Source organism: Mobula birostris, chromosome 8 (genome assembly GCF_030028105.1).
Source record: "Mobula birostris isolate sMobBir1 chromosome 8, sMobBir1.hap1, whole genome shotgun sequence".
Classification (NCBI taxonomy): domain Eukaryota; kingdom Metazoa; phylum Chordata; class Chondrichthyes; order Myliobatiformes; family Myliobatidae; genus Mobula; species Mobula birostris.
In genome coordinates this window covers 165,461,447-165,483,018 of record NC_092377.1, presented here as the reverse complement: position 1 = coordinate 165,483,018, position 21,572 = coordinate 165,461,447, and the positions used below count along the sequence as shown (strand labels likewise).

Sequence of the window (21,572 nt, the reverse complement as noted above, 5' to 3'; positions counted from 1 at the left end):
ACATGTAGGAGCTGAATTAGACCATTTGGCCCATCAAGTCTGCTCCACCATTCAGTCGTGGTTGATACAGTTTCCCTCTCAACCCCATTCTCCTGCCTTCATCCCGTAACCTTTAATGTCCTTACTAATCAAGGACATATCAACCTCTGCTTTATACCCAATGACTTGGCCTTCACAGCCGTCAGTAGCAATGAATTCTACAGATTCAGCACTCTCTGGCTGAAGAAATTCCTCATCTCTGTAAATTGCTCCTCGTTGAAGCTGGGTTGCTGAAGTTGTGAGCCAGCAGCACTCTCTGCAACCCCACTGTGCTGTCCATCTGTGAGCCAAATGACCTGTAGGCACATCGCACTGCTGCACAATTCTGAGCCCAATCACTCTGAGACTTGTAGCTGCACCTTTTCTGTGCTGAGCCAAGATAACAAAACAGCCCATTGTACAGCGCGCGTGACATATTAAGACCTACATTCTTTTAAATCTTGTACTTTAGGTGTTGAGTTGTAGTCTTGCTGCCTCTCCTGTGTGCAAAGTAAATTTATTACCAAAATACATATATGTCCCACTTTCTTGCAGGAATTCGCAGTAGATAGAAAGAATCACAACAGAATCAATGAAAAACTACACACAAAGACTGACAAGTAACCACCGTGTAAAAGAAGGCAAAAAAATGAATAAAATTGAGTTGTAGAGTCCTTGAGATTGAGTGCATAGGCTGTGGAATCAGTTTAGTGTTGAGGTGAGTGTAGTGTTACCAAAATGTTTTTCACATGCTCCATATATCAGGAGCAAGGTGCACGTCTGCATACACACACATCTTTTGCTACTAGCACACAAAATAATTTAAATTGCACACTAAACATTGTCATCCTCTCCCTCATTGGCATATTAAGTATATTTCATGATTGTATACAATCACATTTCCTTTTCCGGTTTCTGATGCGGACCATGTTGAGAACGTGGAGTTTATGATGATTTGTCTGCAGATTTAGAACCGTTTTTTATTGAAGAAATTATTGATCCACTATATCTAATTCCAAAGAAGCAAAGGGCATGAAGCACAAAAGAATTGCTAGTTCATTTAAAGCGAATAGCTTGACGAAACAGTAGAAACCTCTACACTGAGAGCTCATGAGGTCAGGAACATGCAGCAACGAGAAATATTTATGTACAGTACAGTAACTGGTGTTACCTGCGTGTATTGTTGAGATACAAAAGTTGCTGGGGATTCTGCTAGTGGGAAGAAGTGGAGTGATATTTAAAGACAAGTTTTTAAAGTGTCATTTAGCAAGCAAATTGGGCAGAAGGGCCAGTTACCATGCTGTATCTCTAAATAAAAACCTAAATCTATTATTTCACCACCTGATCAATGTTCCCTCTAATTTGCAATGACCAGCATACGCAAAAATCTTGTGCTGTGCAATTTATCTATGCATACATACACAAATTCTACTTATTCTGCTCTGCCAACATCTATTTATTGTAATATCCTGTTCAGACTTTGCCCTGAGTCCTACTGTCGTGACACCTACTGTGAGTATTCGGCACTATCCATCTTCAACCATTGGCTCTCCCCTGTGCCTTGGATCACCTGGACAATAGCAATATCCATATCAGACTGCTGTTTATTAATTACAGCTCAGCGGTACAAGTCAACAAGCTCCATAACCAAGGCCTCTCAACTGGATCCTTGACTTCCTCATCAGGAGACCACAGTCTGTGTGGATTAGAAGTAACATCTACTTTCTGACAATCAACACTGGCTCACTTCAAGGATGTGTGCTTAGCCCACTGCTCTACTCTCTATATACGCAAGACTGTGTGACTAGACTTAGCTCAATCAGCATCTATAAATTTGCCAATGACACAAATATTGTTGGCAGAATTTCAGATGTTGACAAGGAGACGTACAGGAGTAAGATGGATCAGCTGGCTGAGTGATGTTGCAACAACAGCCTTGTACTCAACATCAAGAAATGATTGTGGACTTCAGGAAGGGAAAGTTAAGGGAACACACTCCAGTCCTCATCAAGGGGTCAGCAGTGAAAAGGGTGAGCAGTTTCACATTCCTGGGTGTCGACATCTCTGAAGATCTATCCTCATGACAGTGGATAGGATGGCAGCACCCGTATTTCATTAGGAGTTGGACAAGATTTAGTATGTCACCAAAGACTCTTAACAAATTTCTACAAATGTACCATGGAGAGCATTCTAACTGGTTGCATCACCAGATTAAGCAACTGGATGGCATGGTGGAATATTGGTTAATGTAACATTTGAAAGTGCCAGCGATTGTGATTGGGGTTCAATTCCCACCACTGTCTGTAAGGAGTTTGTACATTCTCCCCATAACTCTGAGTAGTCAGGATCATATTACAATTTTGTTATTCTCCCCATAACAGTTCACTGCCAAGAAGGCCCACCAGCACCTTTACTTCCTGAGAAAACTAAAGAAATTTGGCCTGTCCCCTAAAACCCTCACTAATTTTTATAGATGCACTGTAGAAAGCACTCTTCTAGGGTGCGTCACAACCTGGTATGGAAGTTGTCCTGTCCAAGACCGGAAGAAGCTGCAGAAGATCGTGAACACGGCGCAGCACATCACACAAACCAATCTTCCGTCCGTGGACTCACTTTACACCGCACGCTGTTGGAGCAGTGCTGCCAGGATAATCAGGGACACAACCCACCCAGCCAACACACTTTTCATCCCTCTTCCCTACAGGAGAAGGTTCAGGAGCTTGAAGACTTGCACGGCCAGATTTGGGAACAGCTTCTTTCCAACTGTGATAAGACTGCTGAATGGATCCTGACCTGGATCTGGGCCGTACCCTCCAAATATTCGGACCTGCCTCTTGGGTTTTTTGCACTACTTTACTTCCCAGTTTTCTATTTTCTATTTATGATTTATAATTTAAATTTTTCATATTTACTAATTTTAACTATTTTTAATATCTTTAATATTTAATGTTTGTAATCCAGGGAGTGTGAAGCGCAGAATCAAATATTGCTGTGATGATTGTACGTTCTAGTACCAATTGTTAGGCGACAATAAAGTATAAAGTATAATTACCTCTGGGTTCTCCGGTTACCCTCCCACCATATTCCAAAGATGTAGGGGTTAGGGTTAGTAAGTTGTGGGCTTGCTATGTTGGTGCTGGAAGCATGGAAACACTTGTGGGCTTCCCCAGCATACTCTCGGATTGTGTTGGTTGTTGGTGTCCATGACACACTTCACTGTATGTTTCAATGTATGTGTGACAAATAAAGCTCATCTATTTTTTTAATCTTTAATAATCAACCAGCTATCCAAAGAAAGGTCTGGAAGGAAGTTTTGGTGATGGGAACACCTTGGAGCCAAAATTGTAATATGATCCTGACTATTAGCAATGTTGCGGTTAGTTTTACACTATGACAGCGCCAGCCACTGTTGGTAAGGAGTTTGTACATTCTCCCCATGACAGCACGAGTTTCCTCCGGGTTCCATCAATAGTCCATTGGTCACATGGGTGTAGTTGTGCGCCATGCACTCGTTGGACTGGAGGGGCCTGTTACCATGCTATAATAAAACAAATGTGCCCCAGGTTTGGTTGGAAGTCGGGCACTGAGGGGCCTTTGTAGAACAGCTAGTTGATGGACGTTTTCCCTCCGCAGGTTATGATTGATATTGACGGCAAGAATGAATGGAAAGACTGCATCGATATTCCAGGTGTCAGGCTGCCGTTGGGCTATTACTTCGGCGCTTCTTCCGCCACTGGAGACTTGACGGGTAGGCTTCTCTCCTCCCTCCCCTCATTGTGGGAACGTGCTTGAGAAAGAATGGGAGACTTACTGCTTCTCTGGAGAGTTTCATCCTGTGACATCTCAAAGTGCACTTATAGCCTTTGAGGAAATTTTGAATTGTATTTGGTCATTGTTCTAACGGAGGTAGTGTGTCAGCCTTTTTATGCCCAGCAAGCTCCCACTATGTGATATTGGGCTGATTATGTGTCCTTAGGGGGGTGTTGATGGATGGTCACAGGTGAGATGAGAATTAAAGGTCATTGGTGAAGGGTGAAAGGTGAAATGTTTAAGGGAAGCATGAGTGGGAACTTCACTTAGAGGGTGGTGGGTGTGGAACAAGCATACATTTAAGAGAATTTTGGATAAGTACATGGATGGGAGGGGGAATGGTTCATGTGGAGAGCAATGAGATTGGGCAGAATGATAGTTGGGCATGGACTAGATGGGCAAAAGGGCCTATTTCTGTGTTGAAGTGCTTTATGATTCCATGACTGTATTGACCAGACTAGCAAGGGGAAAGTTCCTCAATTCTCTTATCCACTCAAGCACTCTTGGTCTTAGTCTGTGTCCGTCGAGACAGCATCCCCGACCCAGTCCCCACAGATCTGCAACCTGGATTTCAGGGAGTGGGACCGAAACCTCCAATGTCCTGGCTGGGAAGAGTGAGAGTGTGTGACTTGAAGGGTAACGGGATGGTGTGGTGGATACAAGTACAGTACGATGTCTGTAGATGCACAGTGGAGAGTATCCTAACTGGTTGCATTGTGGCCTGGTCTGGAAAAAAAAATGCCCAGGAATGGAAAAGTCTACAGAAAGTGGTGGATACAACCAGTACATCACAGGCAAAACCCTCCCCACCATCGAGCACATTTACAAGGAGCGTTGCCACAAGAAAGCAATGTCCGTCATCAAGGACTTTACTATCCAGTCCATGCTTTCTTCTCGCTGCTGCCACCGGGCAGGAGGAATGGGCCTGCTTTGGTCAGAGTTGACCATGGATATTGCATCCTAGCTGTCTAGATGCACAAGCCATGGTGGTATAATATGGAGAGCAAGCTGTTGCTCCCCCTCTCCACGCATCTGATTAACCCAAAGGAATGGCAGAGACAGATACAGTTTGGCACCAGCAGCATCGTAGGAGTTGCCAGTCACTGTTGAACTCAACGTAGGACTCCAGGCCCTGATTCTTTTCCCTCGAGGTTTACTCCTGAAGCCTTCCCATGAGTGGGTGCAGCTGCAAGGCACAGGAGGTCTGAGATCAGCTTTCCTCCTTGATAAGCTGCTGACCACGGCTGACAAACCCCATCTACCTAAAGCAACTGGCTTTAAGGCACTAGTAACCCACCTTTGCCCCTTCTGTCAGTAGAAATGGTTCTGCCGGGCTTAGTAGCTAAGCCACATATGAAAGCCAGGAGCTGGACTTGGTTGTCAGAGGATAGTTGAGGCGCACGTCATTAGGAGCATTTAATAAGTAGTGGGAGCTTGTCCCCATTACTACCCCTGGCTAAAACAGCCTCAAAAAACCGAGGGCAGGAGGTTCAGGAGCCTTATGTCCCACATCACCACACTTAGGAAAGTTATTACCCTACAACCATCAGGCTCCTAAACCAGCTTAGATAACTTCACTCACCTCAACCCTGGACTGATTCTACAATCTATAGACTCGTATTCAAGGACTTTTTATTGCTTCTGTTGAGTGTATTATTTTTGTTTGCATAATTAGTTTTCTGTTGCACATTTGTCAGTGTTTAATCTTTAAACTTTTGTGAATTTTATTGCATTTTTTTCCCTGTAAGTACATAAAGATGAATCTCAAGATAGCATACGGTGACATGTACATACTTTGATAATGTACTTTGAAGACTAGATCCATTGGGCCAAAGGGTGCATTTTATCTGATTCTGTTCAGTGAACTACTTAATAGGTGTTGTGATCGAGTGGATCTCATCAGTTCTCTGGAGTCGTGAGGTTGCAAAGGCACTGCTCAATGTGGAACTAATTCAAGACACAAGACAATTGTATCCAAATTGAGACCCTAAACAGTGTTGCAGAGCAGAGGGATCTAGAAGTCCAAGATCTATAGCTCTCTGCAGGTGTTGTACTTTGTGTTATCAAAAGTAATAGACGGTATACTGCCATGTTAAGACCCTTAACAGTATTGATGTGCAGCGGCACCACAGGATTCGTAGCTCCCTGAAAGTGACTACATAAGTTGATAAGATGGTTAAAAAGGCATATATCGTGTGTGTCTTTATTAGTTGAGGAACTGAGTTCTAAAGTCCAGAAGTAAATTTGCATCTTGATAAAACTCTAGTTAGGCCACATCTGGATTATTGTATCAGGTTCAGGTCACCTCATTATAGGAAGGATGTCGAGGCTTTGGAGAGGGCGCAGAAGGGGTTTATTAGGCTGCTGCCTGGATTAGAGGGCTGATGCTATAAGGAGAGGTTGGACCAACCTGAGCGGCGGAGACTAAGGGGAGATCTGATAGAGGTTTATAAAATTATGAATAGACAACCAATGTTTTTTTCCCTTGTTTTTTTAAAAAAGGCAAAGCACTTTTTTGAAAGAGTGGTGGGTGCCTGGAATGTGCTGCCTGGGCTGGGAGCAGAGACAACTGTAGAGGTGTTCAGGAGGCACATAAATGTGCAGGGCATGGACGTTGTGTAGGCAGAAGGGATTAGTTTAGTTGGGATTACTAATACAGTTAGTTGGGATCAGCATGGTGTGAGAAGGGCCTATTCCTGTTCCGTTTTCGAAACCAATCTCAATGAATGCTGGAGAGTGGCCAGACGAACAAGGAAGGAACTGAGAGAGATTCCAGTCCTGATTCCTCCTGCAGGAAAGTGGTTATTCTGAAAGTGACTGCCTATAACCTGAGTCTTGAATTTTTGTGCAGATAATCACGACATCATTTCAGTTAAGGTCTATCAACTAACAGTGGAGAGGACGCCTGGAGAGGAGGAAGAAGATGAAGAGGTGTTCATTCCCAGCGTGGACAACTTCATCCTGCAAGGAGGTAAGGTGAAAACTCCCAACACTCATTAAAAGATGAAACTACAGAATGAGAGAGAATAAATCCTGCAAAAGAGATGAGCTGTATTTATGTATTTGTGATCAGTTGCAATCTCCTGTTGTTATCTTGTAGCTCAGGAGTTCCTAATCTGGAGTCTGTGGTTAATGGCAAGGCTCCGTGACATAAGAAAGGTTGGGAACCCCCTGGTGTAGCTCATTGTATAGTTGATATTCAAGCATGTATCAATTCCTTACTGCAATCTACAGCTTTATTAGTTCTATTTCTGAATTTGCTTCACCACTCTTTTGGGTGGCAAATTCAGAAGCTATTCTTCCTCTTTTCACCACCTTGCCCAAGAAAACCTTAATTCTCCTGACAGTTATCTCGAATTGATTATAAAGATTAACTTTATTTGTCGCAAGTACATCAAGTGGAATGTGTCATTTACATCAATGACCAGCGTAGTCTGAGAATGTGCTGGAGGCAGCCTGCAACTATTACCATGCTTCCAGCACCAACATAGCATGCCCACAAATTACTAACCCTAACTTCTATGTCAGAGTATTAGAAAAACGTAGCGCAGAAGCAGGCCCTTCAGCCCATCTAGTCTGTGCTGAGCCATTTAAAGAGCCATCTCCTGTTGATCTGTACTCGGCATTGCCCACCATACCCCTACCGTCCATGTACCTATCCAAACTTCAGTTAGATGTTGAAATTGAGCTCGCGTGCACCACTTGTGCTGGCATCTCATTCCACACTCTCTCAATCCTCTGTGTGAAGGAGTTTGTCCTCATGTTCCTTTTAAAACTTTTCACCTTTCACCCTTACCCATGACCTCCAGTTGTAGTCCCACCCAACCTCAGTGGAAAAAGCCTGTTTGCATTTACCCTATCTATACTCATAATCTTGTATACTTCTATCAAACTTCCTCTTAGTCTTCTACGTTCTAGAGAATAAAATCATAACCTATACAATTTTTCCTTACAACTGTGGTCCTTCAGTCCCAGCAATAGCCTTGTAAATTTATTACATCTTCCCTGTAGGTAGGTGACCAAACCTTCACACAGTACTCCAACATGTCTTTAGAATATGAGAGGACCCAGGGGAAGCCCGAGTGGTCACAGGGAGAATGTACAAACTCCTTACAGACAGTGGTGCGAATTGAACCTGATCGCTTGCACTGTAAAGTCTTACACTAGCCATTATGCTACCGTGTTGCCCTAGGTAGTTTCGCATGCTGGGATTCACGAAGCAGCCAAGCCACAAGTTAGCATGGGTTGCTAAATATACACCATTCATTTAAAAATGGTCACTGACCCATAAATATCACATTCTGGAGAATGTGTGCCGTTAGAATATCACAGAAAGTTGTTTCTTGTCTGGGTTAATTGGAGAGATCAAAGTGCATTCTACAACTAGAATTTAATACAGATTATTCAGGCTCTCTCTGCACTCTGAACCTAGAATCTCTTAGAGTTTGCCAAGTGGAGTGCTTTGAGGATCTCTTAAAGGTTGGAATGTGACCCGTGGATGTTGAAACTGACTGCAGGCTTTATCATCTGGCCAGGAATATTTGTACATAAACTGCCCCACTCAGTGTCATTTAGGGTTTCCCTCATGCCAGGAAAAGAATTCTAGGAGGAAATGCATTCAGTAACCACTTTATTAGGTACACCTATACACCTCGTTAATCTAAGTGACTTTGACTGTGCAATGATTGTTGGTGCTAGATGGAGTGATTTGAATATCTCAGAAACTGCTGATTGCCTGTGATTTTCACGTACACTAGTCTCTAGAATTTACAGAGATGGTGCAAAAACAAGTGTCAGTGAGCAGTAGTTCTGAGGACAAAAATGCCTTGTTAATGAGAGGGGTCAGAAGAGAATGGGCAGACTGGTTCAAGCTGACAAAAAGATGATAATAACTCTAACAACCATGGATTGCAATGGTGATGCAGAAGAGCATCTCTGAATGCACAGCGGGTCGAACCTTGAAGTGAATGGGTTACAGCAGCAGAAGATCACAGGAGGGACCTAATGAAGTGGCCACTGAGCGTAAATCAATGTCTGTTATTCCCTCTCTACCACAGTGATTTTTCAGGGATTCAGTAATGGAGTTTGCCCTTTAATTGTCGCAATCATTTCTATAAAACAGCTGAGGTTTGTGGAGTGTCTCTCAATTCGATAACAGGTGTTTAAAAAGACAGTCTGGAATAGCAAGTCAGTGATTAGTTGGTTAACTTAAAATCAGAGGTAGACTTCAAGGTGCGCCTTAAATGAAGAGAGAAGTACAGAGCCTTGGGTTCAAGAACGTTGGAGGTCTAGCAGCAGTGATGACAGGGTGGGAACTTCAACATGAGGAATTCTGCAGATGCTGGAAATCCAGGCAATACACATCAAAGTTGCTGGAGAACACAGCAGGCCAGGCAGCATCTCTAGGAAGAGGTACAGTCGACGTTTTGGGCCTGACGAAGGGTCTCGGCCCGAAACGTCGACTGTACCTCTTCCTAGAGATGCTGCCTGGCCTGCTGCGTTCACCAGCAACTTTTATGTGTGTTGCTTGTGGGAACTTCAGCTCAGTTTTGAGGCAGAATTTGTATTGAAACCGAACTTGGCATGCAGCTCAACTGTGGCAGATTGACTTCAGAAAATCTGACTCAAGGGCAATTTGTGTCTCAGTAAAAATCTACAGATCAACAGATTGTAGAACCTAAAACGTTCATTGCTTCAGCTACAACACACACAGAGTGCTGGAGGAACTCAGCAGGTCAGGCAGCATCTGTAGAGGGGAATGAACAATTGGTGTTCCAGGCCTGGAAAGGAAGGGAGAAGCCAGAATAAGAGAGTGCAAGCTGGCAGATGATAGGTGAGACTAGGTGAGGGTTGCTGGGTGGGTGAGATGAAGTGAGAAGCTGGGAATCGATAGGTGGAAGAGGTAAAGGGCTGAAAAAGAAGGAACCCGATAGGAGAGGAAAGTTGACCATTGGAGAAGGAGAAGGGCATCAGAGGGAGCTGATGGGCACATTAGGAGAAAAGGGGTTAGAGGGGAACCAGGATGGGGAATAGAAAAAGAAGGTGAAGGGCGTAAAAATTGCTGGAAGTTAGAGAAATCGATGTTTGTGCTGTCAGGTTGACTACCAGACGCAAGGTGTTGCTCCTCCAGTCTTTGCTTAAGTGACAGTCGGTCTGGGTGGAGACAGGGAAGGGGTGCAGAAAGTTCTTCATTTTACTGGAAGTCATTTAAATAGGAATGTGACCACTGAACATGGAGCTGCTCTCAGGAGAGTTGTCCCTCTGCCTTTGCAGTGCCCTTGCCTTGTGCTGGTGAGTGTGTGACTGAGCTCCTGGCAGCTGTGCTATCACTCACTCCCCCAGGAGTTGTTGACATCTTTGGACAGATATAAATACACCTGTGGTGAGGGACAGATGCAGAGCTGGAGCAGATTGAAGGAGCTGTGCCACATGTTGGGATTAGCTTGATAAACGTGAATTATTGTTTCACGGAAAAAGCAGGGATTGAATTAAAGCAAAATAATGTCTGGCCATGTAAGTGTTAGATTTTAATTTTTGTTTTGCTGGTTCCTTTAGTACCATAACATTTCCCAAGTTGTTTCAAGGGAAGATACTTTGGGGGGGGGGGGGGGAATAGTACACAATCTAGAAAGGAGATAATGTCAGAATGAATTTATTATCAAACTACCTCCTGTATATGTCACCATACACCACCTTGGGGTTCATTTTCTTGCAGGCATTCACAGGAAAATAAAGAAATCTAATAGAATTTATGAAAAACTATACATTGACTCAGGAAACTGGCATAGCGTATATAGAAGGAAGGGAAACAAGCAGCAGTGTCATGGAACATGTAGAGATTAAAGAGGAGGAGGTGCTGCCTTACAGTGAATAAAGGTAGATAAATCCCCCGGGCCTGACATGATATTTCCTCGGACCTTGAGAGAGACTAGCGTAGAAATTGCAGGGGCCCTGGTAGAAATATTTAAAATGTCTTTAGCCACGGGTGTGGTGCCAGAGGATTGGAGGGTAGCTCATGTTGTTCCGTTGTTTAAAAAAGGCTCCAAAAGTAAACCAGGTAATTACAGACCGGTGAGCCTGACATCAGTAGTAGGTAAATTATTGGAAGGTGTTCTGAGAGATCGAATATACAAGTATTTGGACAGCCAAGGGCTGAACAAGGATAGTTAGCATGGCTTTGTGTGTGGTAGATTGTGTTTAACGAATCTTGTAGAGTTTTCCGAGGAGGTTACCAAGAAAGTAGATGAAGGAAAGGCTGTGGATGTTGTCTACATGGGCTTTAGTAAGGCCTTTGACAAGGTCCCACATGGGAGGTGAGTTCAGAAGGTTCAGACGCTAGGTATCCACGGAGAGGTTGTAAACTGGATTCGAAATTGGCTGTGTGGCAGGAGCAGAGTGGTAGTGGAGGCCTGTGACTCAGGGATCTGTGCTGGGGCCATTGTTGTTTGTTGTCTATATCAATGATCTAGATGATAATGTGGTAAATTGGATCAGCAAGTTTAGATTATGAAGACACTCAGTCCTCTTTTATTGTCATTTAGTAATGCATGCATTAAGAAATGATACAATATTTCCTCCGGTGTGATATCACAAAATGCTTTTCAGCATAATTGTATAAGGGCTAAGAGAGTTGTAAAAGAGCGCCTGAAGGCTTTATGTGTCAATGCAAGGAGCATTCGTAATAAGGTGGATGAATTGAAAGTGCAGATTGTTATTAATGATTATGATATAGTTGGGATCACAGAGACATGGCTCCAGGGTGACCAGGGATGGGAGCTCAACGTTCAGGGATATTCAATATTCAGGAGGGATAGACATGAAGGAAGGGGAGGTGGGGTGGCGTTGCTGGTTAAAGAAGAGATTAACGCAATAGAAAGGAAGGACATAAGCCGGGAAGATGTGGAATCGATATGGGTAGAGCTGCGTAACACTAAGGGGCAGAAGACGCTGGTGGGAGTTGTGTACAGGCCACCTAATAGTAGTAGTGAGGTCGGAAATGGTATTAAACAGGAAATTAGAAATGTGTGCAATAAAGGAACAGCAGTTATAATGGGTGACTTCAATCTACATGTAGATTGGGTGAACCAAATTGGTAAAGGTGCTGAGGAAGGGGATTTCTTGGAATGTATGCGGGATGGTTTTTTGGACCAACATGTCGAGGAACCAACTAGAGAGCAGGCTATTCTGGACTGGGTTTTGAGCAATGAGGAAGGGTTAATTAGCAGTCTTGTCGTGAGAGGCCCCTTGGGTAAGAGTGACCATAATATGGTGGAATTCTTCATTAAGATGGAGAGTGACATAGTTAATTCAGAAACAAAGGTTCTGAACTTAAAGAGGGGTAACTTTGAAGGTATGAGACGTGAATTAGCTAAGATAGACTGGCAAATGACACTTAAAGGATTGACGGTGGATATGCAATGGCAAGCATTTAAAGGTTGCATGGATGAACTACAACAATTGTTCATCCCAGTTTGGCAAAAGAATAAATCAAGGAAGGTAGTGCACCCGTGGCTGACAAGAGAAATTAGGGATAGTATCAATTCCAAAGAAGAAGCATACAAATTAGCCAGAGAAAGTGGCTCAACTGAGGACTGGGAGAAATTCAGAGTTCAGCAGAGGAGGACAAAGGGCTTAATTAGGAAGGAGAAAAAAGATTGAGAGAAAACTGGCAGGAAACATAAAAACGGACTGTAAAAGCTTTTATAGATATGTAAAAAGGAAAAGACTGGTAAAGACAAATGTAGGTCCCCTGCAGACAGAAACAGGTGAATTGATTATGGGGAGCAAGGACATGGCCGACCAATTGAATAATTACTTTGGTTCTGTCTTCACTAAGGAGGACATAAATAATCTTCCAGAAATAGTGGGGGACAGAGGGTCCAGTGAAATGGAGGAACTGAGCAAAATACATGTTAGTAGGGAAGTGGTGTTAGGTAAATTGAAGGGATTGAAGGCAGATAAATCCCCAGGGCCAGATGGTCTGTATCCCAGGGTGCTTAAGGAAGTAGCCCAAGAAATAGTGGATGCATTAGTGATAATTTTTCAAAACTCGTTAGATTCTGGACTAGTTCCTGAGGATTGGAGGGTGGCTAATGTAACTCCACTTTTTAAAAAAGGAGGGAGAGAGAAACCGGGGAATTATAGACCGGTTAGCCTAATGTCGGTGGTGGGGAAACTGCTGGAGTCAGTTATCAAGGATGTGATAACAACACATTTGGAAAGCAGTGAAATGATCGGACTGCCCCTATTTAATGTCCACTGCCCCTATTTAACAGATACGATATCATTTTCACCGGAGCGCGGTGCGCTACTTCTCTTCTCCTCCTCCACCTCCAGTTTGCTGATGACACTAAGATTGGAGGCGTTGTGGACAGGGAAGAAGGCTTTCAAAGCTTGCAGAGGGATCTGGACCAACTGGAAAAATGGGCCAGAAAATGGCAGATGGAATTTAAAATGCAGACAAGTGTGAGGTGTTGCATTTTGGAAGGACAAATCAAGGTAGGACATGCACAGTAAATGGTAGGGCACAGAGGAGTGTGGAGGAACAAAGGGATCTGGGAGTTCAGATACATAATTCCCTGAAAGTGGCATCACAGGTAGACAGGGTTATAAAGAAGGATTTTGGCATCCTGGCATTCATAAATCAAAGTATTGAGTATAGGAGTTGGGATGTTATGGTGAGGTTGTATAAGACATTGGTGAGGCCAGATTTGGAGTATTGTGTGCAGTTCTGGTCACCTAACTACAGGAAGGATGTCAGTAAGATTGAAAGAGTGCAGAGATTTACTAGGATGTTGCCGGGTCTTCAGGAGTTGAGTTACAGGGGAAAGATTGAACAGGTTAGGACTTTGTTCCTTGGAGCGTAGAAGAATGAGGGGAGATTTGATAGAGGTTTACAAAATTATGAGCGGTATAGACAGAGTAAATGCGAGTAGGCTCTTTCCACTTAGATTAGGAGAGATAAATACGAGAGGACATGGCTTTAGGGTGAAAGGAGAAAGGTTTGGGGGAACAATAGAGGGAACTTCTTCACTCAGAGAGTGGTGGGAGTGTGGAACGAGCTGCCATCTGACGTGGTAAATGTGGGATCACTCTTAAGTTTTAAGAATAAATTTGATAGGTACATGGATGGGAGAGGTCTGGAGGATTATGGACTGGGTGCAGGTCAATGGGACCAGCAGAATAAAGTTTTGGCACAGACTAGAAGGGCCAAATGGCCTGTTTCCTGTGCTGTAGTGTTCTATAAAGACTGACAAGCAACCAGTGCTCAAAAGAAGACAAATTTAGTTAGATTGATCTTAGAGTAGGTTAAAAGGTTGTCTGTAATGTTCTGTATTCTGATAAAAATACTGAGAACATGACTTGTCAAGTCCTTGAAAGTGAGTCTATAGGTTGTAGAATCAGCTCTGTGTGTGGTGAATGAAGTTAACCACAGTGGTTCAGGAGCCTCATGTTGGGAAATAACTATTCCTGAACCTGGTGGTGTGGGAGCTAAGATTAGATTCAACTTTATTGTCATTGTGCCGAGTACTGATACAAAGCCAATGAAATGCAGTTAGTATCTAACCAGAAATGTAAAGAATAGTGTTATTTACAAAATAACTGCTAATAAAAAGTAAGTGCTACAGCACACAAATATAAGTACTGAGACAGTACAATATGGGTGCAATACTGCTTAGTGCTGTGATGAGAAGTTCAGCAGGGTCACAGCCTCAGGGAAGAAGCTCTTCCTGTGCCTGCTGGTGCAGGAGTGGAGGCTCCTGTAGCGCCTACCGGATGGGAGGAGAGTAAAAAGTCCATGGTTAGGGTGAGATGCATCCTTGATAATGCTTTTCGCCCTGCCCAGGCAGCGTTTATGGTAGGTGTTCTCAATGGTGGGCAATTGGGTTCCAATGATCTGCTGGGCAGTTTTCACCACATGCTGGAGTACTTTGTGGTCCGATATGGGACAATTGCCAGACCACACTGAGATGCAGTTGGTGAGTATGCTCTCAATGGTACAGCGGTAAAAGTCCGTCAGTATCCTGGGACAGAGGTGAGCTTTCTTGATGCCCCGCAGGAAATAAAGGCGTCGTTGCGCCTTTTTGATCAGGATGGAGGAGATCGGGGACCAAATGAGATCCTCGGAAATGTGGACACCAAGGAATTTGAAGCTTGATACACGCTCCACTACAGCTCCATTGATGTAGGTGGGGACGTGAGTGTGGCTCCTAGCATGGCTGAAGTCCACAATGATCTCCTTGGTCTTCTGGGTGTTAAGGGCCAGATTGTTGTCGGCCCAGCACGCGGCCAGGTGCTGGACCTCATCCCTGTAGGCTGTCTCGTCATCCCCTCTGATCAGGCCAACCACCGTGGTGTCATCAGCAAACTTGATTATGGAGTTAGAACCGTGTACAGGAACGCAGTCATAGGTGAAAAGGGAGTACAGAAGAGGGCTCAGCACACAGCCTTGAGGCACGCCGGTGTTCAGGATGAGAGTGGAGGAGGAGAGGTTGTCTAACTTAACTGATTGGGATCTGTTAGTAAGAAAGTCCAAGGTCCAATTGCAGAGGGATGAGCTGATACCAAGCTGGCGAGGTCTGGTGATCAGCTTGGAGGGGATCACAGTATTGAATGCCAAACTGAAGTCAATGAACAGCATTCTGACGTAAGAGTTGGGGCTGTCCAGGTGGGTCAGGGCAGAGTGAAGTGCCGTGGAGATGGCATCCTCTGTTGACCTGTTGGTGCGATAGGCAAATTGATGGAGGTCCAGGGTAGTGGGCAGACAGGATTTCAGATGTGATGGAACCAGTTTCTCAAAGCATTCTGCAATGATGGGGCTGGGTGCAACTGGGCGGAAGTCATTCAGGCCCGTGGCAGTGGAATGCATTGGCACTGGCACAATGGTGGCGATCTGAAGCTTGTGGGGACAATTGCCTGGGCCAGGGATAGATTGAAAATGTCCGTGAAGAACCCGGCCAACTGCCCTGCACAGACTCTGAGCACACGGCCAGGTATTCCATCCAGACCAGCTGCCTTCCGTACATTCACCCTGCTCAGGGTGGAACAAACATCGGAGGTGGAAAGTGAGAGAGGCAGTTCACCAGGTGGGAGATCTGCTTTGAGGGTGACCTTGTTCTCTCGGTCAAAGCGAGCGTAGAAGTAACTGAGCTCATCAGGGAGGGAAGGCTCTTGTACTCCTGACCAACAGTAGTAGTGAGAAGACAGCATAGTCTGGATGGTGGGGTTCTTGACGATGGATGCTGCTTTTTTGTGGCAGTGCTCCTTCTGGGGCAAATAACCAAAAGCCTTACCAAAGTCACATTTGAAGAGGGGAAGAGTAGCAGTAACATATGAAGAGCAAATTCCAGACCGTGACGTAATTACCTGTAGTGGATATAGCCATATATATAAAAAAAAGCCGAGATAATTAAGAGCATGAGTAGGCCAGTTAGTTCTCTGAACTAGCTTCACCATTGATGATTTCCCTCAGCACCACTTCACTGCAGTACAGTACAGTGGTCAGTGTAATGCTTTACAGTGACAGCGATCAGGGTAGAATTCCTGCTGCTTTCTGATGAGTTTGTATGTTCTCCCCTTGATCCTCTGGTTTTCCTCCAGGTATTCCAGTTTCCTCCCACATTCCAAAGACATAGAGCTGAGGGCGTGCTTTGTTGGTGCTGGAAGCATGGTGACATGTGTGCACTCCAGACAGCTGGTTGTTGACACAATGTATTTCATTGTTTTGATGTACATGTGACAAATAAAGCGAATCTCATGGTCTTTGTATCCTTTAGTATCTTGTGATCTATTCATATCAGTTTCGAATCCGGTGAAAGGCTGATCATTGACCACAGCTCGCTGGGCTTCAGAATTCCACCCATTCATCACATTCAGAGGAATGAAGTTCCAATTCATCTCTGTCCTACATGGCCAAGCTCTATGAGGCCGTGATCCTTGGCTCTTTATTTCTCAGCTGGGGGAATACCTCCGGTTGTCATTTAGAGGTTTTGAACATGGAGCACAGAACATTACATTCGGTTCTGTCTTCACTAAGGAGGACATAAATAATCTTCCAGAAATAGTAGGGGACAGAGGGTCCAGTGAGATGGAGGAACTGAGCAAAATACATGTTAGGAGGGAAGTGGTGTTAGGTAAATTGAAGGGATTAAAGGCAGATAAATCCCCAGGGCCAGATGGTCTGCATCCCAGAGTGCTTAAGGAAGTAGCCCAAGAAATAGTGGATGCATTAGTGATAATTTTTCAAAACTCGTTAGATTCTGGACTAGTTCCTGAGGATTGGAGGGTGGCTAATGTAACCCCACTTTTTAAAAAAGGAGGGAGAGAGAAACTGGGGAATTATAGACCGGTTAGCCTAACGTCGGTGGTGGGGAAACTGCTGGAGTCAGTTATCAAAGATGTGATAACAGCACATTTGGAAAGCGGTGAAATCATCAGACAAAGTCAGCCTGGATTTGTGAAGGGAAAATCATGTCTGACGAATCTCATAGAATTTTTTGAGGATGTAACTAGTAGAGTGGATAGGGGAGAACCAGTGGATGTGGTATATTTGGATTTTCAGAAGGCTTTTGACAAGGTCCCACACAGGAGATTAGTGTGCAAAATTAAAGCACACGGTATTGGGGGTAAGGTATTGATGTGGATGGAGAATTGGTTAGCAGACAGGAAGCAAAGAGTGGGAATAAACGGGACCTTTTCAGAATGGAAGGCAGTGACTAGTGGGGTACCGCAAGGCTCAGTGCTGGGACCCCAGTTGTTTACAATATATATTAATGACTTGGATGAGGGAATTAAATGCAGCATCTCCAAGTTTGCGGATGACACGAAGCTGGGTGGCAGTGTTAGCTGTGAGGAGGATGCTAAGAGGATGCAGAGTGACTTGGATAGGTTGGGTGAGTGGGCAAATTCATGGCAGATGCAATTTAATGTGGATAAATGTGAAGTTATCCACTTTGGTGGCAAAAATAGGAAAACAGATTATTATCTGAATGGTGGCCGATTAGGAAAAGGGGAGGTGCAACGAGACCTGGGTGTCATTATACACCAGTCATTGAAAGTGGGCATGCAGGTACAGCAGGTGGTGAAAAAGGCGAATGGTATGCTGGCATTTATAGTGAGAGGATTCGAGTACAGGAGCAGGGAGGTACTACTGCAGTTGTACAAGGCCTTGGTGAGACCACACCTGGAGTATTGTGTGCAGTTTTGGTCCCCTAATCTGAGGAAAGACATCCTTGCCATAGAGGGAGTACAAAGAAGGTTCACCAGATTGATTCCTGGGATGGCAGGACTTTCATATGAAGAAAGACTGGATGAACTGGGCTTGTACTCGTTGGAATTTAGAAGATTGAGGGGGGATCTGATTGAAACGTATAAAATCCTAAAGGGATTGGACAGGCTAGATGCAGGAAGATTGTTCCCGATGTTGAGGAAGTCCAGAACAAGGGGTCACAGTTTGAGGATAAAGGGGAAGCCTTTTAGGACCGGTATTAGGAAAAACTTCTTCACACAGAGAGTGGTGAATCTGTGGAATTCTCTGCCGCAGGAAACAGTTGAGGCCAGTTCATTGGCTATATTTAAGAGGGAGTTAGATATGGCCCTTGTGGCTACGGGGATCAGGGGGTATGGAGGGAAGGCTGGGGCAGGGTTCTGAGTTGGATGATCAGCCATGATCATAATAAATGGTGGTGCAGGCTCAAAGGGCCGAATGGCCTACTCCTGCACCTATTTTCTATGTTACAGCACAGTACAGGCTCTCTGGCCCACAATGTTGTGCAACCTTTTAACCAGCTCTTAAGATCAATTTAACCCTTCCCTCATTCATGTGCCTAATGTATTTGTGCCTACTATCACCATGCAATTTCACGCAATTACAACTTGCCTCTGATATGCCTCTATCATTCCTCCAATCACCTTAAAAATGATGCCCCCTTGTATCAGCCATAAACGAAGAGTATAAGTTGGTAGGGCTCTGCTCATGTTCTGACTTTCCTTGTGTGATGTCTCCCATGTCTGACGTGCAGAATGCTGCTAATTTGTTTGTTATTTTGAGCAGATGATTCAGGTTCGGAGCCGATGAGTGGCGTAACACTGTTCTTCATCAGCTTCTTTTCGCTGGTGGGTCTGATGGTGCTTGCTGTGATCGGAGTCATCGTCTTCCAGAAATGGCAGGAGCAGAGCCGCAAGCGCTTCTACTGAGGTCCCGGGCAGCGGAGAGGCCAAGAGCCCATGTCCAGGAAGAGGCACTAGATGGGCTTACTTTCCTTCAAGGAAGCCTCATTCCACTGGCTCTTCATTGTTACTCTGTGTACTGCTTTCAAGAGGAATCCATACCTACTTGACCCTGTGTTATACTCAGGCAGAGGTTAATGAGAATCCCCGCTGTCCCAAAGCAATTGACCTGGGTTAATTCTACGGTTTGAAAGAGAGAACTGACGTAATAGTATGGACTTCAATCCCACTTTTTTTTCAGTGCACTGCAGAAATAACCTGATTGGAAGACGAAAGTGAAGGAAAGTTTTACAATGCCTCTCTCCCTGAAAAAATCCGCTCTGTTGTGTTGTGAATGTTAGGACTAAATATTATGGAGAATCTCATTGTACCCACTAATCACTATGGGGGGCTTTGAAGAGTTTGAAAGTGCTTTGCAAGAATATTTTTTTAAATGGACAAACCACTTCCAGCTGCTACTTAAGTAAGAAAACAAAACTGAAATGAGGAAGAAAGTCATTGTGTGACTGTTCCCCTTTTATTCTAATCCAAAAGGACACTTGAACTATGTGCAGTTGAAACTGCTGTGCCTCATTATGTGCGTTGGTTACTTTCAGTTGAGTTTATTTTTCAGGTTAGCGTGAAGGTGACACTTGAAATGTTTCATAATTTTGTGTTATAACAGATATGTTTAAAAAAGGTGTATGTACGTGTGTGGGGATAATGGTTCAGATCTTTCCCTGTGAGGACAAAATGAAGTGCATCTTATTTCTGATCTGATAATGCATCAGAATAAATTTGCTGGAAGTCTGAAGGCAGGCAGAACTGTGGGTCAGCTGCTTTTGTTTTGAGTGGTTGCTTCACGTGCCACGGCCACAGTAAAGGGTGTGCTGCACACTGCTCGGGGAGTGGGGATGTATTTACGATCTCTCTGCTAATTTGCTAGGTTCTTTGACATTCCACCATTAACACTGTGTGCATGGAGGCCAGTGCTATTTTAGTCTTTGGTGCTCTTGGGATTTTATTTAGAGATACAACACAGTAACAGGCCCTTCCAGTCCAACCAGCCCGTGCCACCCAATTACACTGATGTGACCAATTAACCTACTAACCCGTGCATCTTTGGAATGTGGGAGGAAACTGGAGCTCAATAGGAAACCCACGTGGTCACAAGAAAACTGTATAGACTCCTCAGACAGTAGCGGGATTGAACCCGGGTTGCTGACATGGTAAAGCAATGTGCTAACTGTGCCACCCCAATGATTGAACACCATTTGCTAGTCTCTGTTTCCTGGTGACCTTATGTTTGTAGTTCTTAATCTAAACAAGTGACGGAATTGACTGAAGAGCAAGGATAATGTGCAAGCAGAATCAAATTTATTATCACTGACATGTTGTGAAAACTGTTATAAATTACAATAATAGATATATATTTAAATTAAATGAAGTAAATACATATAACCAGAAATAAGCATGCAGGAGTAAAGCAGGGTGTGTTCAGTATAGCAGCTGGTTTTGGAGGTGGTGTGCTCTAGGGGCTTGGTAAATACATTGAACACACACTGGTGACATGACTGACTGCCATTATCCTCATTTCAATGTTTATACTTCTCCAACAATGGCCCAGTGACCAACACTAACACTCCTCTCCACCTTTACACCTGGGTTATTTCATACAGTGTTCTCTCTCTGTGACTGACAGTAATTTGGCAGTGGCGTGAAGCATTTGTGTTGATCAGCGTTGGCACAATTCTTTGCCTGACAAGTTCATTGTGTATGTCTGAGCTCATGGGAGAAGACAAATTGTGACTTGAGATATTGCAAAAGTCTTTTACTGTTAGTTATGGTATATTCTGTCAGTCCATTACAGATAGTATTGCTGTTATTTTAAAGGGGCTATCCAGTTCCCATCCAGATTTCAATTATCTTCTCCCATGACCAGTCCTGTTTTGCAGTCTTATGTGAGTGAGGCCTTCTACAATTCACACATTAAGTACTTGGGAATGCAGTGACAGTTGTTGTGAGAAGGCTCCCACAAGTGTCAATACAATTATGATCTATTAACCTAATAAGCCACTTGATATACAGGCCAGTTTACACGGCAGCCTTAATCATGGGAACAGCGAGAAAATTTCCCCATGGGTCTTGGAGTTTGGATTCTCTTCCACCCCATTATAGAACATAGAATAGTACAGCACAGTACAGTACAGGCCCTTCGGCCCACAATGTGCTGACCCTTAAACCCTGCCTTAAATTCCTCCATAAACCTGTCTAGTACTCTCTTAAATCTCACTAGTGTATCTGCCTCCACCACTGTCTCAGGCAGTGCAGTCCACGCACCAACCACTGAGTAAAAAAAACCTTCTTCTAATATCCCCCTTGAACTTCCCACCCCTTGCCTTAAAGCTACGTCCTTTTGTACTGAGCAGTGGTGCCCTGGGGAAGAGGCGCTGGCTGTCCACTCTATCTATTCCTCTTAATATCTTGTATACCATTAGGCTACCATAATTTGGAACTGCATATAAAATATAATTTCT

General features: G+C 44.1%; 2 protein-coding genes across 11 annotated transcripts in view; one reads left to right on the top strand and one right to left on the bottom strand.

The window, feature by feature from the left end:
- The window catches only part of LOC140201934 (VIP36-like protein), a 40,209-nt gene extending 19,806 nt beyond the window's left edge, over window positions 1–20,403 (top strand). The window contains exons 6-8 of one of the 2 annotated variants that reach the window (XM_072266771.1): window positions 3,652–3,766; window positions 6,680–6,799; window positions 18,881–20,403. In XM_072266771.1, coding sequence (XP_072122872.1) covers window positions 3,652–3,766; window positions 6,680–6,799; window positions 18,881–19,023 — 378 coding nt within the window. In that variant the 3' untranslated portion in view covers window positions 19,024–20,403. Of the gene's footprint in view, window positions 1–3,651; window positions 3,767–6,679; window positions 6,800–16,428; window positions 16,529–18,880 lie in introns of those variants that run through there. The other variant, XM_072266772.1, reaches the window with a different exon arrangement.
- LOC140201933 (myoferlin-like) overlaps window positions 1–21,572 on the bottom strand; it is a 229,319-nt gene that overhangs the window by 13,533 nt on the left and 194,214 nt on the right. The window lies entirely within an intron of this gene.